Source organism: Alosa sapidissima, chromosome 1 (genome assembly GCF_018492685.1).
Source record: "Alosa sapidissima isolate fAloSap1 chromosome 1, fAloSap1.pri, whole genome shotgun sequence".
NCBI lineage: Eukaryota > Metazoa > Chordata > Actinopteri > Clupeiformes > Clupeidae > Alosa > Alosa sapidissima.
In genome coordinates this window covers 24,960,329-24,975,418 of record NC_055957.1, presented here as the reverse complement: position 1 = coordinate 24,975,418, position 15,090 = coordinate 24,960,329, and the positions used below count along the sequence as shown (strand labels likewise).

General features: G+C 40.7%; 1 protein-coding gene across 1 annotated transcript in view; it reads right to left on the bottom strand.

The window, feature by feature from the left end:
- The window catches only part of pds5a (PDS5 cohesin associated factor A), a 28,470-nt gene that overhangs the window by 6,848 nt on the left and 6,532 nt on the right, over positions 1-15,090 (bottom strand). The window contains 17 exon segments of the mRNA XM_042101138.1: positions 75-180; positions 315-430; positions 707-846; positions 963-1,011; positions 1,220-1,301; positions 1,708-1,821; positions 2,083-2,150; positions 2,152-2,235; positions 2,458-2,603; positions 2,701-2,795; positions 2,916-3,031; positions 3,326-3,466; positions 3,721-3,801; positions 4,171-4,297; positions 4,488-4,585; positions 4,742-4,828; positions 4,916-5,119. Of these exon segments, the coding sequence (XP_041957072.1) occupies positions 75-180; positions 315-430; positions 707-846; positions 963-1,011; positions 1,220-1,301; positions 1,708-1,821; positions 2,083-2,150; positions 2,152-2,235; positions 2,458-2,603; positions 2,701-2,795; positions 2,916-3,031; positions 3,326-3,466; positions 3,721-3,801; positions 4,171-4,297; positions 4,488-4,585; positions 4,742-4,828; positions 4,916-5,119 (1,854 nt within the window).

Sequence of the window (15,090 nt, the reverse complement as noted above, 5' to 3'; positions counted from 1 at the left end):
AATGTCAGGTACATCTTATTTCGGCCAAAGTGAGCCGACATAGCTCATAGATTTAGATCAAACAGCCCACGTACCTTGAGCAGCTCCAGGCCTGAGCGAATGGCTGTGTCGGGGGTGACTCCCTCCTCTTCGTCGTCAGCCGTTCCGTCAATGGATTTATTCAACAGTTTAACCAGAGCACTGCACACATACACAATAAATGGTCAACTGAAGGCTGCAGTTCCACCACACCGCCACTAGGAGTCTCACTCACAGAGATCTACTGTTATACAATCTCTTCCCATACACCACGACACACTCATATGCTGTCTCACCTGATAGCTTCAGAATCTATGTGCACAGGTGCAATCCTCTCCAGCAGGAACTTGACCATTTCCAAGAAGGGGTTGGTGGGCTGCTTGGGGAACGTCAACTTCCTTGTAATCTCTCTCTGCATATACACATAGTAACAAATGTCAGTTGCTTTTATTCCACAATTGCTCACACAACACTGGAGAATGTGTGCGACAAAAGGAGTCATGAGCTTTTTAGAAATACAACATAAAACAGAAACCAATGTAACAAGGGTACATATCCCCACTACATCCTAAGCACACTCATGGCAGAAGAGAGTGTGTGGGGGAGAGAGAGTCTCAGGGGGACCGTAAAGAGTGAGTGTGTGTGTGTGTGTGTGTGTGTGGCATTAGGGCCTTGCGATGGGACTCACCACACACAGCTCGGCCTGCTTGCAGGAGCACGTGGGGCTGATGAGCTGCTCCAGCTGCACACGCAGCTTCTCGTCCTCCCCCAGCACCTGGTTAAACTTCTTCATGAAGTCCTGAGCCTTCCCTGGGTCAGGCAGGTTCTCTGCAAACACACACACACACACCATGAACGACTTTGTGAAGATAGTAAGAGAGAATGGACAGTTCTCTTCAACGTGATGTTTTTAGGTTGTTTTTAGGATGTTTATATCAACTTACTGGCAATGGTCATCAGCTTTGCAAACATGGCAACACTGTTGGCTTCAGACTGCAGATAGAGAAACACATCATTCATTCTGTCCATTAAGTCCAAAACATTCTCATGACTTTCCAAAGACCTTTAATTACATTTCCATGTCCATTCATAACCTAGCAATGCACTTAAATTATTCATGAATAATTCCCATCCCAATGTTTTTCTAGAAGTGGGAACTATACCACTTCAGAAAGGCGATGTGTTGATGGGAGATTCTCACCGTGGGAAGTTTGTGAAGGTCCAGCAGCTCCCTCACCAGCCCTCGGAGCATGTTCTGACACTTCCACATCTCATTCAGAGCCCTGCAGGAGGGAGGGAGGGAGGGAGGGAGGGAGAGAGAGAGAGAGAGAGAGAGAGAGAGAGAGAGAGAGAGGAGGAGAGAGAGAGAGAGAGAGAGAGAGAGAGAGAGAGAGAGAGAGAGAGAGAGAGAGATGAGAGAGAGAGAGAGAGAGAGAGAGAGAGAAAGAAAGAGCGCGAGGAGAGAGAGAGAAGGGGGAAAAAGAGAGGGAGGAGAGAATAGGGGGGGAGAGAGAAGGGGGAAAGAGAGAGGGGAGAGAGAGAAGGAGGAAAGAGAGAGGGAGAGAGAAAAGGGGGGAGAGAGGGAGATAATACATTGCATGTCTCAGAGGGATAATGGTGCTTAAACAAGATCTACACACATCTCAGTACAGCCAGAAATACTATAGGATAAGAGTAGGGATGGAGTACTTGACTGCGTTGGTGTCCAGGCAGGCATAGAGGTAATAAAGACACTTCATCTTCTCCTCAGTCTCCAGACTGTGAGGAACCATGTACTGAGCAAAAATCTTCTCCACCAGCAGCCTACCACACACACACACACAGAGAAAAAAAAAGGACACTTTTAGGAAGAAGTGAGTTACAAGGCACTGTGTCTATGTGAAGGAGGTATTATTATTGTCGTTTTGGTAGTGGGCACGTAGATCTGTGTAGTGTTTACATAATTAATGTTACTAGTGAGTCTGTATGACACGCTGTGTGCTTGGCTTGGTTGACCTGTGCATGTTTGTACACTTGCCATTGCGGACTTTACTCCTGTGTGCATGTGTGTGTGTTGGTGTTTACTTGTCATCGATGCTGTTCTGGTAGTAGATGTGCAGCAGCTTGTCTTTGATCCAGCTGATCTTCTGAGCGGGATTCTTTCCCAGCCTCGTGATGTAGGCAGTACTTCTTGAACAGCTGAGCTAGACCCATCATGGCTTCCTTCCGCACACGCCACTGGAACACATGCTCACAGTTACACAGGGTACATGTTTTTATGAGTATTGCAGTAAGAATGCTTGTTGGTAGACAACACACTGCTGCTGGACATCTGAATTTCCCCTGTGGGGATGAATAAAAGTATGTATCTATCTATCTATCTATCTATCTATCCAGGACAAACACATGTGGATGCTGGCCATGTGGACAACACTAATGACTTCGTTATAGATTACTCACCCTCTTGTCCAGCGTCCTCTCCCTGACAAACCCCAGCAGCTGGTCATTCACCAGGTTCAGGTCCTTCTTGCCAGCGTTGATGATCGTTACGATGACATCATGACGGATGGCCTCCTCCGGGTCATGTGACCGCACTTTAAGGAAATCTACCATGCCGCACAGACAACACCATAAGTTCATTTGTGTGTGTTTGAAACTGTATAGTTAATACATACACCAACACAATAAAACCACAAAGCACACCTGTAAGGTCTTTTGCCAAGTCAGGATGATTCATCAGGCAGTGGCTGGCAAACTTCACACATTCCAGTCTCACAGGGACGTGAATGTCATTAAATCTGTAAACGTATCACAGCGTTATCACACAGTAACGCCAGTTTCCCCTGCTCTCCATATAGGAACCATAGTAAGCAATCATGCATGCATCTCAGCCCAAGCACACAGGGCTGTCCTCTTACCTTCCCAGAAAGCATTGCCACAGCGGCCGGTTTTGAGTGGCCAGTTCAGAGTCCTTCACACCAAAGAGTTTGGCCAACAACCTCACCACTGCCAACCGCTCCTCACCATCATTACTCTATACAAACAAATCATGCTTTAATACTTCCATTCTTTTCACAGCCATTACTTTGATGCAATAACTGTACTGTTTTGACATTCACTATGATGAGGAAACATCATATGAACATCATATCAACATTTCATAAGGTCAATTTAAAGGAATTCCTCTATTGCCATTAAAGATTTTTGAATTCTTCAATAGAAAATACAAGATGAGCTTTGTTTGTACTACTAAGGCAGTCATGTTCTGCTTGTCTGTCTAAAAAGATTCAATATTTTGTGTGAGTGCTTATGCGTGTGTCTGCGGCACCTTCAGTTTGAACTCCAACTGGGGCATGACCGACACCAGCAGCAGAGGGTCGATGGCGAACAGCTCCTGGATGAGATCGAACACGTGCTCGGAGAGGTCACTCACCGAGGACTTCCCCATCACCAGCACCTGATTAAAGAACTGGACAGGAGAGGAGAATAGGGAACAGGGTGGTCAGGGCAGGGTCAGGGAGGTCATTACACATGAGTAATTTCATGGGTAATGTACTGGTAAGATTCAAAGTAAAAGCCTTTTTTGTACAGACTGGAGTGTGCATTTTTGTTTTGCGGATCTTTTATAAGCTACCTACAGTACCAATCCTCGACAGATGAGCGGTGATCTTTCACTTTATTACCCATTATGGGTAATACTGGTGTCAAGACTTGAGCACTTACATTGGCGATGCACGTTTCAATGGTCTGTACAGTCCTCTTCAGCAAAGCTTTAGCCAGATCATATGCCTGCTTATTCAAGTTCTACAGTGAGACAGAAAGAGGGGAGAAGGAGGGGTGGGGGGTTTGAGTAATCATTCCTAATCTTCAAGAAACCACAATGACCTCATCCAGAGTCAGCAGAATACAACTGATCATTAATACATTCAGGGATTAACTGTGCAACCTCTACAACATATTGTAATTGCACTGTAGCTTGAAATGTACATCAAAGAGAATGACAAAGTAGCTGTTTAAAGTGGTTGAGGTTGGTAACTGTTGAGCTCTCAGATTTACTGAGGGGCGAGTGGAGAGGGTTTGTGAGCTGGTATGAGGTCACTGAGTTCAGTGAGCCATGAGTGGCTGGTTATTGGTTAAGTGGTCCTGCATGTGGCCAGTGGTGTGATTGAGTACCTTGTGGGCTGGTATGAGGTTGATGAGAATGGTGTCCAGCAGTTCTTGTGTGACTCCATCTCCCTCCAATATGATGGAACTCATCAGATCCAACATATGCATCTGTACCTTCTGATTGTGACTGTTACTGTAACACACAAACACACGCGCGCACGCACACACACACACACGCACACACACACACGCACTTCAGTATAATGTGCACCCTAATCACTGGCAGTTGGTGATGAACAGCAAGTAAATGCAGACTGATTTGAAAGTTAGTGGGCACTATGGAATGGCGTGGTTAGGACCTACAAGAGAGGGAAATGGCTTACTTGATGACAGAGAAGAGGGTTTTGAAGAGCTGAATGAAGATCTCGTTGCAGTCTTCAAGCTCAAAGCAGATGTTATAAGACTTTACCCATGCCAGGTTCTGCAAAGATCAAAATGTTTGTTTTCCATGAACTGCATTAAGAACAATTCAACATTGACAAGAGAGGGCAGCCAATATTTCTCCACTCTTCTTTCTTACACTTACTGGTTATATTTTTTATTCTGGAGTGTAGTATTTGTTTATGTGTGTGTTTACCTCCAGAAGGTAGAAGTAGCGATTGAACTGGGCACTCTTGGTGTCCTCCAACCCTTTCAACTGCCGTGTGATGAATAGAAAAATATCCTGAAGGAAAAAACAGGAGATTATTACAGCCAAAACAGTGAAACGCTTCACTTCAGCACACAAATAAAGGAATGACTGTATGAGAACCTTGAGTTTGTCGTGTGAGGTGTAGGGCGCCTCGGGGGCATAGATGCGGAAGATGTCTGCAAGACAGCAGGCCACGAGCAGCCGCACGTCTTTGTTGGGGTTCCTCAGGAAGAACTCAGAGGCCAGATGCAAGGCCAGCCCCAAGTACTGCTGTTTGTCCTCCTCAGAGTCCTGGTCCATATCCATGTACGTCTTCACCACCATCTGTCAGCGCAGCAGCGGGAGCACAGAGGAGAAAACCGGTTAATTTAATTTGAATTTTATTCTTCTTCATTTCTTTTCTCTTACCCTTTGTGTTTCTCAAAACGTGTGGAGGAGTGTACAACACAACAAAGTCAAGTGTAAAGTAGCAATAATAAATAGGAATAGAATTAGACGTCATCAATGTACGGTTTCTTGCGGCCCTTGAGACGTGGTCGTCACCACGGTTGTATTAGGTGATATTCAGACCCCCTTTTCAAGTTCTTTCCCAGCATCCAGGAGCCATGAGTGACGTTAAGCATGTTGACTGGTCAAGCACAGCCAAGCCAAGGCAGTCTGCTATTTTAAAAAATCTGTGTGAAACCAGAATAATTCTTATACAGCTGCTGCTTAAATATTTTGAGTACAATAGGTTACAACATTACAACATATAGGAAATAATAAAAAAAACATTTCTTCAAACTTGTTTTTTACTTTGCCCTCTCATTACAACTCTGATTCAACTTCAACAAATTCAAAGCGCAGCAGCAAGAGTTTTAACCAAGGCCAGGAAAGCAGACCACATCAACCCAATACTTAAATCTCTACACTGGCTTCCTGTAAAGTACAGAATTGATTTTAAAGTACTGCTGCTGTAATGTGCGTGTATGGTGTTGACACATAGATCCTGACTGTTTAGCTGAATCTTTCACTGGTCACACCTACTGTCAGAACGAAATGTGGTGAAGCTGCTTTTAGTTATTATGCTGTCAAACTATGGAATCAACTCCCAAACCATGTGAAAAGTGCCCCGACAAAAGATGGGCAGATTTAAAACTAATTTATTCTTTACTGCTTTCTCTTAGTAGATCTTTCCTCTTTTACCATCAAATGCAATGTTTTAACCCTTTAACTATGCTTTTTAGCCATTCTCTACCGTTTTATGTTTTTATGTATTAGTCCTAGTATCTTGCCACTCTTTTTCTTTTTCTTTATTTACTTATTTACTATATTTTATTGTTCTTGTATTAGATATTTACTTAACTTTTATTTTTTTTAATCTACTTTATTCATTGTCTTTATCTGTTTAATGTCTGCTTTTTATTTAATTATCTCTTTTACTTTGCCCCCCCCCCACCATTAATTTCTCTTTTCATATTTTAATTGTTGTGATTTCTACTGACGATGTAAAGCATATTGAACTGTCTAGTTATGAAAGGGAACCTGCTTCCTGCTGGCTACCCAGGGCTGGTCCTGCATGCACAATCATGATGGAAATATAAAGGTTGTTATTTTTAAATGAAAACCATACATAGTAGCGCCACACTAACCTGGTGATTATTTTCTTGATTAATCAATTAGTTGGTTGGCCAAAAAATGTCAGAAAATAGTTAAACAAATGTCTATCAGTTTCTGCAGCTGGGGAAAGAAGCGCTACTAGGCTCCAATGGTTTATCCAACAACAGGTGCTCTTTAGTAATGTGGGTACAATTCATGAAGATAAAAAAAAAAACCTACCAAGAACAAAAAACTAAGGCACTACGTCTTTAGGTAGAGTTTATATATTTTTCAAAGCATAGGCAAACAGACAATGTGTTCTGACCACTAGGTCTTCAAATGTCTATCAGTGTTACCTAAGCCCAATAGGACATCCTCAAATCCATTGTTTTGTCAATGGATATATAGCAAAATATCTGGAATGCCGATTTATTTTTGCGCATTACCCGTTAAGCCTGATCTTCAAATCTGTTGATAAAATTCAATAGCTTTAACAGAAAAGCAGTCCGCTTAATCACTTTCTATTAATGTATAATGGTAATCTGTTTGAAAAAAAAAAAAAAAAAACCTTATAATTATCCACTGATGCTTCATACAGACAAAGTACTGTTTTGTCTCTGAGAGCCTACTTAACCTGTGAGAGAAGGGAAAAAAGCCAAACAAATGTGCTCCATTAACAAAAGCATTACTTTGCCTGAGCATTCCGACTGGCAGTGCGCATGGAGAAAGAAAAGTGTAATACCCAGGGGAGCTCCTCCAGTATCTCCTGTAACGGAGGAGTCCCTACAAGTGTTGTGTCTGAAAGTACCTGATAAAAAGTGTACTGAGGGAGCTAAAAACAGTGATTTATTACTAAAATGTGTACTGCTATTAAGCCACAACATTTTTGATGGCAGGAAATATGTTAATCCTACATTTCCTATCCCTATGGATTTTGGGTAGAACATCCCTGAGAACACTAGCGTAGTGTCCGTAGAAATCTTAAGGTCAAAATTGTCTCTCCTGTGTGTATGCTTTTCCCATACTGTACAAAGAACTTCATACCCAACACTACACTCAACATTACACTGAATGGTTGAAGATGACCAATCTAGTCTATAGACAAAAGTATTGGGATATTTGCCATTGCACTCACAGGAACTTCAATGAGATCCCATTCTAAATCCATTGATCCAGTTCCTAAAAACTTTTGAGAAACCCATTTTTTGCACATTCCCACTGTGCATGCATGGCAGGCATCCCCAATGCATTTGTCTAGTGTGTGTGGAGAAAACACGTCACACTTTAAGAGATTTTACGCTTTAAAGATTGCTTCGTGACCTTTTTATTTTCTTGATAATAATGGGAATGTAAATTATCGATTATAATTTCCAATTAAATCATATTCTAAGATGTCAATATGGCAACACAAGTATCACTTGCAGTCGGTGTTAACAATACTTAAGGGGTCTAAAGGGTGTTCAATATCGAGTGGTTAATCCTCTTCTTGCCGCCACACAAACATCACAGCCTCAACACCTACAGCCTTTAGGACCATGGAGAACTCTGCAGAGCTGCAGGCTCAGGCAGAGCAGACCAAAGTGGGTGAGTACAGGGAGAGAGGGGGGATGGGCACACAGCCGTCCAGCAGAGCTGAGCACTGTGGAGACTCCACTCTCACTCACTCACTCACTCAGCCCGGCAACTTAGAAGAGAAGGAGAGCACTCCGTGCATGAGCGCTGTTAAACTCATGCTATGTAATCACCCATCTCATGCAAGACTGATGTTTTCAGATGAGCTCTACCACCACATCATAAGGAAGCACCTGTACTGCCGTTGCTTTCCAGTATTCATTTTCCACGACATCAAACATATTTTGTAGCCACACGATCACATCTGTTGAGACACTGCGGCAAATGTAAAATTGTCTCCTTCCTCTAACCTGCTACGGTCAGGTTCAGAAGAGGTTAATGTAGAAGCTACAAGTTAAATACAAACACAAAACCAAGAACTGAGCCATGCAACAACACAGCAAGACTCATTTCCAATGTACTGTGTGTACTAAACTATTATCCTAGTTGTGCACTCTGATAAATGAGCAAAATGCTGTGGACAAATCTGTACATTTTCATTCTATCTTTGGCACTGACTGAAAGTTAGCCACAGAGATCAGATAACATGTCAGTTAACATTTAACACAAATATTATCCTCCTGGCCCTTTATGATGGCAGTGTAGGCAAAAATGAGGTAGGTCGTTTTAGACTAAAAGATTAGTCTCGGATGGATTACTAGGCATTACATTTAAGGGATAAGATTATGTTTTATTTCAGTACTGGTATGCTTATATGTTTTACAAAGACAATTCTTCATTTCCAAAAGCAATAGCTTTTAACAGGTTTTGATAGTACACGTTTGGGGATTTTTACTGTGATCTCTTTGTGCATTCTCTTGATTTTGGTCAAGAGTAGGTTTCAATGTGGCCCACCCTTGACTTCTAGCAAACAACTCCTCTGGCATGTCCACAAAGCAAACACAAAGTACACAAACACATCGAGCTATAAATGTTTTCTCACAACATTAGCATATGCCAGTTCAGCTCCAAATAAGAAAAGTGGACTAAACCCACTTTATACAAGAGGGCGTTTACACAAACATTTGCTACACTAACTGCAAGACACTAAAATGTGTGTTTTCTCTAACCACTGAAGTCCAATGTTGCACTATGGCATTTCCTCTGCACGTCCCTATCAGTTCAAGGCTACCACTACATGCAATCCCTCAACTATCACTTCACCCGCACCAGGGGACTGAGTGCTTACACAACCACAGGACTCCACTTCCTCATCTCCCTCTCGTCACACAACAAGCAATGGAGCTGCAACACATCAGCTATATTCAAAGGCTTACACTTACGCTTCCTCGTGAACTCTTTTTTACAATGCTGTTGTCCCTCATGAATGCAATCCATTTAGGGCTGGGATAAACGATTATTTTTTAAACGATTAATCTAACGATTAATTTTTTCAGTCCGATTCGATTTCGATTCGATTATCTCCCCATTAATTGACTAATAGCAACTTATACATGTTGATTTACATATCTGAATGAAAAAAACATGAATTCCTTAACATTGGAATATTATTGGATTATTATTGGACTCCAAAATAAAAGACTATACAAGTGCAAAGTAACGCATTCTTAGTCAGAGGTAGCATTCAGTTCAGTTCAGTAGGTCTAATTGAGTGCCTGTCACTTTAAGACGACGTTCGTGAGGGAATCCCTGCAATTTACATTAACACCGTTAAAACGCTGCTGATGTGTGAATGCAATTCATAACGTAATATGTTGTCACGATACCAAAATTATGACTTCGATACGATACCTGCCATAAATATCACGATGTTCGATACTGAAACGATACTACGGCGAAATCCTAAGACTCATACCTCCTTCAAGTGTATTGAGTCATGTGTAGAATTCGGTGCACTTTTGTAGTGTGCAGGTCAATTCTAGGTTCTAAACTTCCTACATAATTATTATTTTTATAGTCAGTAAAATAGTAGGCCTACTTTGTGTAATTAAGTCCTTTATTTTTTGTTATAGTTAATTTACATTGTGTTGTTTGCCAAAAAAGTAGCTTTAAAAAGCCAAACTAGGCTAGATCAAGGTCAGTGTTGAAATTACTGCATGCAAATCACTGAATGCTGACAGTTGCAAAGGGAAAATGTGAGGATGGTCTTCTTTGCGCCCAGTGTACAAGTACGACGTTCCAACCACTCAGGTCTTCGTCAGATAGGCCTACACCATTACCTGTTGCAATATGTCTGTGTGCATTCCTACATTAGCCTACGTCTATTTCTTTGATAACATGATTTGCTACCACGTAACAATAAGCCGCTATTATTATTAGGACTCAACACGCTTTGGTGGCATTATATGCTGTGGGCTTTAATTAGCGCATTTCGGGTATCCTATCCTACATCTGGGCAATACTTATTGAACAAATCAGTGTTTCCCCTAGAATTTTTTCCAGCAGCGGTGCTGTTGATCGTAAGAAGCCCCCCCCCCCAAAAAAAAGAAAATGTTGGAAAAAATGACTCCTTAAATGGTGACTTTTTGTGGATTTTGTGAAAGAAATGGACAGATTGATTGTTACAAATTATGACATAACCATCAACACAAGCATTTACAAAGCATGATTATTGCAGTACTTGAACAGGATTATTCATGTTTTTCTTTCACCTTTGTCATTTACATTATTAGTAATTAGCCACTGTACAACTGTACACTGTAGGCCACTGTACAAACTATTACTATTTAGAATTATTTACGATACATGATACATTAAAAAATAATTGATGTCCAATTTTTTTTTTAATTAAGGCATTAAGACAAAAGGCAAAAGATGTTTTTTATTCCTCCCTTTAGTTAATTTCAGCATGGGTGTCTTAACTTTTGCACAGCACTGTATAAAGATAAACTATATAGACTTCTCTTTCATGTCATTACACTGAATTGGTGCTATGCAAGTCGAATTGACTTTAAGGCCGTGACGGCCCGTGGGGCTTGCTTGATTCTCACGGTTTTAAGCTAACTTGGTACCGTTGTTGTGCATGGTGCATAAGAATATGTGGATGAAATGAGTTATGTTTTCCATGTCATTTGGTAAAATAAATGCTCAAAAACTCGAAGAAAATCTATCTTGGATTATAGGAGATAAGTGTCTTTTCTATAATTTTGGTGAGCTCTACAGGAATTACAAACCATCTCCAGATGTAAATGCTTGCGTATCCTATTACTCAAATTCAATTAAACCCACCAATAGGCTAGCTAGACCTTAGTTTCACAGCCTAGGTATTTTAGCAACACAGGGCTTGAAAGCATTGCCTGTATCACAAACAAAAACGAAACAATGCGTGGAATTTATCTGGGAATAGGCTACTGAAGGTAGGGGCGAGCTACCTCGCTGGCGTGTTTAATTTGGTTCCTTGGTTAACATAATGTAGGCTACGTTTTTTTGCACAAAATTGCATCTGCTAATAAACTTAAACATAAACACAAACAAGCATGATCTCCTGTGGAATCCCTCACTGCGCCTTCAACGTTAGCCTACTATTATTTGTTGACATCAAACCTGAACGAACGGCAGCTGTTCCTGAAGTTCACTTGCGTGTTTTTTTTTTTTTTTTTTTTTAAATTACGCAACTTTTTTTGCAGTGGCGCTTGAATTCCAGGAGCGGCGCTGCGCCGCTGATGAATACATTGTAGGGGAAACACTGCAAATTGCAGTCTACATGCCATGACAAATATTACCAGTAGTACTGACCGAACATGAAATAGATTGTTTACAAGTTATGGTAATATTATTCTGGCGTGAACATTGCGCCTTCATCACGATAGCACCCTATGATTACAGCTCGTTATGTCTCGACAAAATTCATTGATGAAGGAAGGTTCGCTTTATCCCAGAGAACCATACTCGTTTCACTTAGGCTAGACTAAAACAGTAGAGAAGAACTTGGCACTAACCATGTAGTCGTGTTTTCTATAGCATATTCGTTAACCTGTCGTTCTTTGAACAAAAATGTTGGGATATGTCTGCGAGGTGTTTAGCCAAGTTCCATGCGTAGCCTACTGCTTTTAAATGACTTTGAAACATATATTTCACAAACGGGCCTCTTTGTACCTGATGGCTTGCCTTCACTATTCGCGATGTATCCGAAATAGTTGCAGATTTCACTTCACCTTTTGTTTTATCCACAAGGCCGAGGACGGTCGGCAAAGAACTACTGTATATTGTCGTTGGCTGCGCACTCACTCACTCAGAGCTGCCTGCTTGACACGCCCACTTGCCTAGATGCGTGCAAGGAGCAGTTCACACAGACATTTTAATAAAGTATCGATTCTAAAAACGTCGGAAATCGTATTGTTTTTTGCGTGAAGGCATCGTGATACCTTTTTAGTATCGATACACCGTGGAACACTATAACGTAGTTAGTTCAAATAACGGTTCGTAGCCTACTTCTCCTTGGGACAAGCACTTTTGAGTCTTGGAAAACACTTTCCATTTACATTGGGATTTTGCAAACATTCAGAGCCAATAAAATGAGCCCTACATGAGTAACAAAATTGACAAGCAGATGTAAGTAAGCATGCTAAACTTGACATCCGAACAGTACTCTAACGTTAGCTTTGAGATACTGCTTGATTGCATAACTTAACTTAGTTTGGTCTCCTCAATGTAGGCTACTATGTTGTGATGAGACCTTAGCAGAGTTAACTTTAATGCAGCAGTTTTGAACAAATTTGCGCAGCATGGTCACGATGCTTAGCGGATTTAATATCAATTTAGCCCACCGTGTTCTATGCAATGCTTCTATGTTGTAACATTCAACAATCGTGAATATTTTGTTAAATGTACATGCAGAGGAGGAGCGGGCTCGTTACAAGAGAGAGTGGGCGGGGCAAGGAAAGGCTGCGTGCGTGAAAAGCACAGCTCAATGATTTTGTGGCCCCTAGCCACAGATTAGTCAACGTATGGGAAACACTGAAGGTGTAAAATTAAAAATATTTAGCGGCACACATTATGCTTAATGAATCGACGTGCATATTTTGCGTCGACGTATTTTTTGCGTCGACGTCATCATTTACGTCGACGCGTTGTCCCAGCCCTAAATCCATTTAATATTGGAATAACAGAATCTGTGTGATTGAACAGGTTGAACACACACACATGAACAGAATCTCCGCATGCTCCGCAGCCTTATTCAGACACAAGCTCATTTACATAATGTCCATTGGAAAAACTAGGAGGGGAGTAGTGTAACAAGCTGGCTAAGTTCGGAATTCTAAATGGCCGGTCATGTTGTTCAGATATACGGCCCAACCGCTTGACATCCACAGAACATGAGGACTTACACGTAGGTCTGAAAGCAGCTAATACGTGTATTGGTGAATGCAAACACTTCACATTCCAGCCTAAAGCTACAAAACAGAACAAAAAGGAAGGATACTTTGTTACAATAGAACCAACTAGCGTTGAAGTGGTATACCCACATTATGGTATGCCATAGGTTTCATTCCGTGTCAAATCACCCAGTGGCTGGCAGGTCACCCTCTCCCAAAAAATCTGAAAAAAAGGTGTTTGTAGACCAAACCTATGCATAAATCTTAAATAGTATATCTGTATCACTAATGGTTCCAAAACTACAGCCCTTTGAAGTTTCAAGTCATTTTAAGCATCGTGGTGAACAATCCTTTTTGTTCAACTTCCAACATTATTGGCTCTTTTGGTATTTCACACACATTAGTGAAACTATGTGAATAGAAGTACATTTTCCTGTTGAATTAAACAATCCAATCAAATCAGGTGTATCTTGTGTAATTCCCCCTCTGCAAAGCTCTGAAAATGCCTATAAATTCATTATGTGAAAAAACATCACCTTTGAGGGCTTGTCATTCAAAAAGTATGTCACACAAATTCATCAGATTTTTTTCCCACTCATGTATGGATTATAAGGTCATGTCCATGCATTAACTTTGGTTGTTAACATTATCATATTGTCAGAGCATTTTTATTAAATTGGGCTTGATTTTCAAAAAGCCCGTTTTCATCTTCTCATTTCACCACGTGGACACAGTTAACAGGATTTCTTAAAATTTTACCATATATCATTCTGTATGTGAGGATCATCTGCCCCAAATTTGGGCTTGTTGCAGAGTTTCTTCATTGAGATAAGATTTTTTACAAATATTGTCTATAAATCCACTGAATTTGTACTTCATCTGCAGTACCACTTTGCACCACATGGTGCTCTTTTAATACAATGGAAGTCAATGGAAGAGTAAGAGAGTCACTTGTTTGCTGCACATATCCAATCTAAACACACAGTTTATGGTTCATATGGTTCAAGTAAAAAGGGGTTTCTAAAATTCAGTGCATTGTCAGATGCAGAAAAATCAATACTAAAGATTTATCATCTTTTTACAAATGCCTCTTGGATCCACGAGTCCTCAAACCTTGTTAGGAATACTTGTGATGGAAACACACATGGTCATCTTCATCAAGTGAAATACCTTGATGCACTGAATTTTAGAAACCCATTGTTTCTTGAATATGTTCCAACTTCTTTCCCAGATCACATGGAGACAAAGCACTGATCTCCATCTTGATGCTCTTTGTCTATGTATCACAGAGGACTGCATCCCAAGCATATGACGATGGATATAGACTTTGCCTAACCAGCTGGCTAGAAATTATTAAAGTGCTCACATAGGCACTGATAGGTTGAAGCTGGTGTAGAAAACTCATTACAAAGATGGTAATTCTGCTAAATCCTCTTGCTGCATGTATGATGATCAGTCAGTCTTATGTGTGTATAATTTACTTGATCAGTTTATTTTCTCTAAATAAGATTTATGTACGAGTAGTATGTTGTTCATGTTGCAATAATTATTTGGACCAATTCAACTATGAACCATAAACTGTGTGTTTAGATTGGATATGTGCAGCAAACAAGTGACTCTTACTCTTCCATTGACTTCCATTGTATTAAAAGAGCACCACATGTGGTGCAAAGTGGTACTGCAGATGCAATACAAATTCAGTGGATTTATAGACAATATTTTAAAAAAATCTTATCTCAATGAAGAAACTCAGCAACAAGCCCAACTTTTGGGCAGATGATCCTCACATACAGAATGATATATGGTAAAATTTAAAAAAATCCTGTTAAC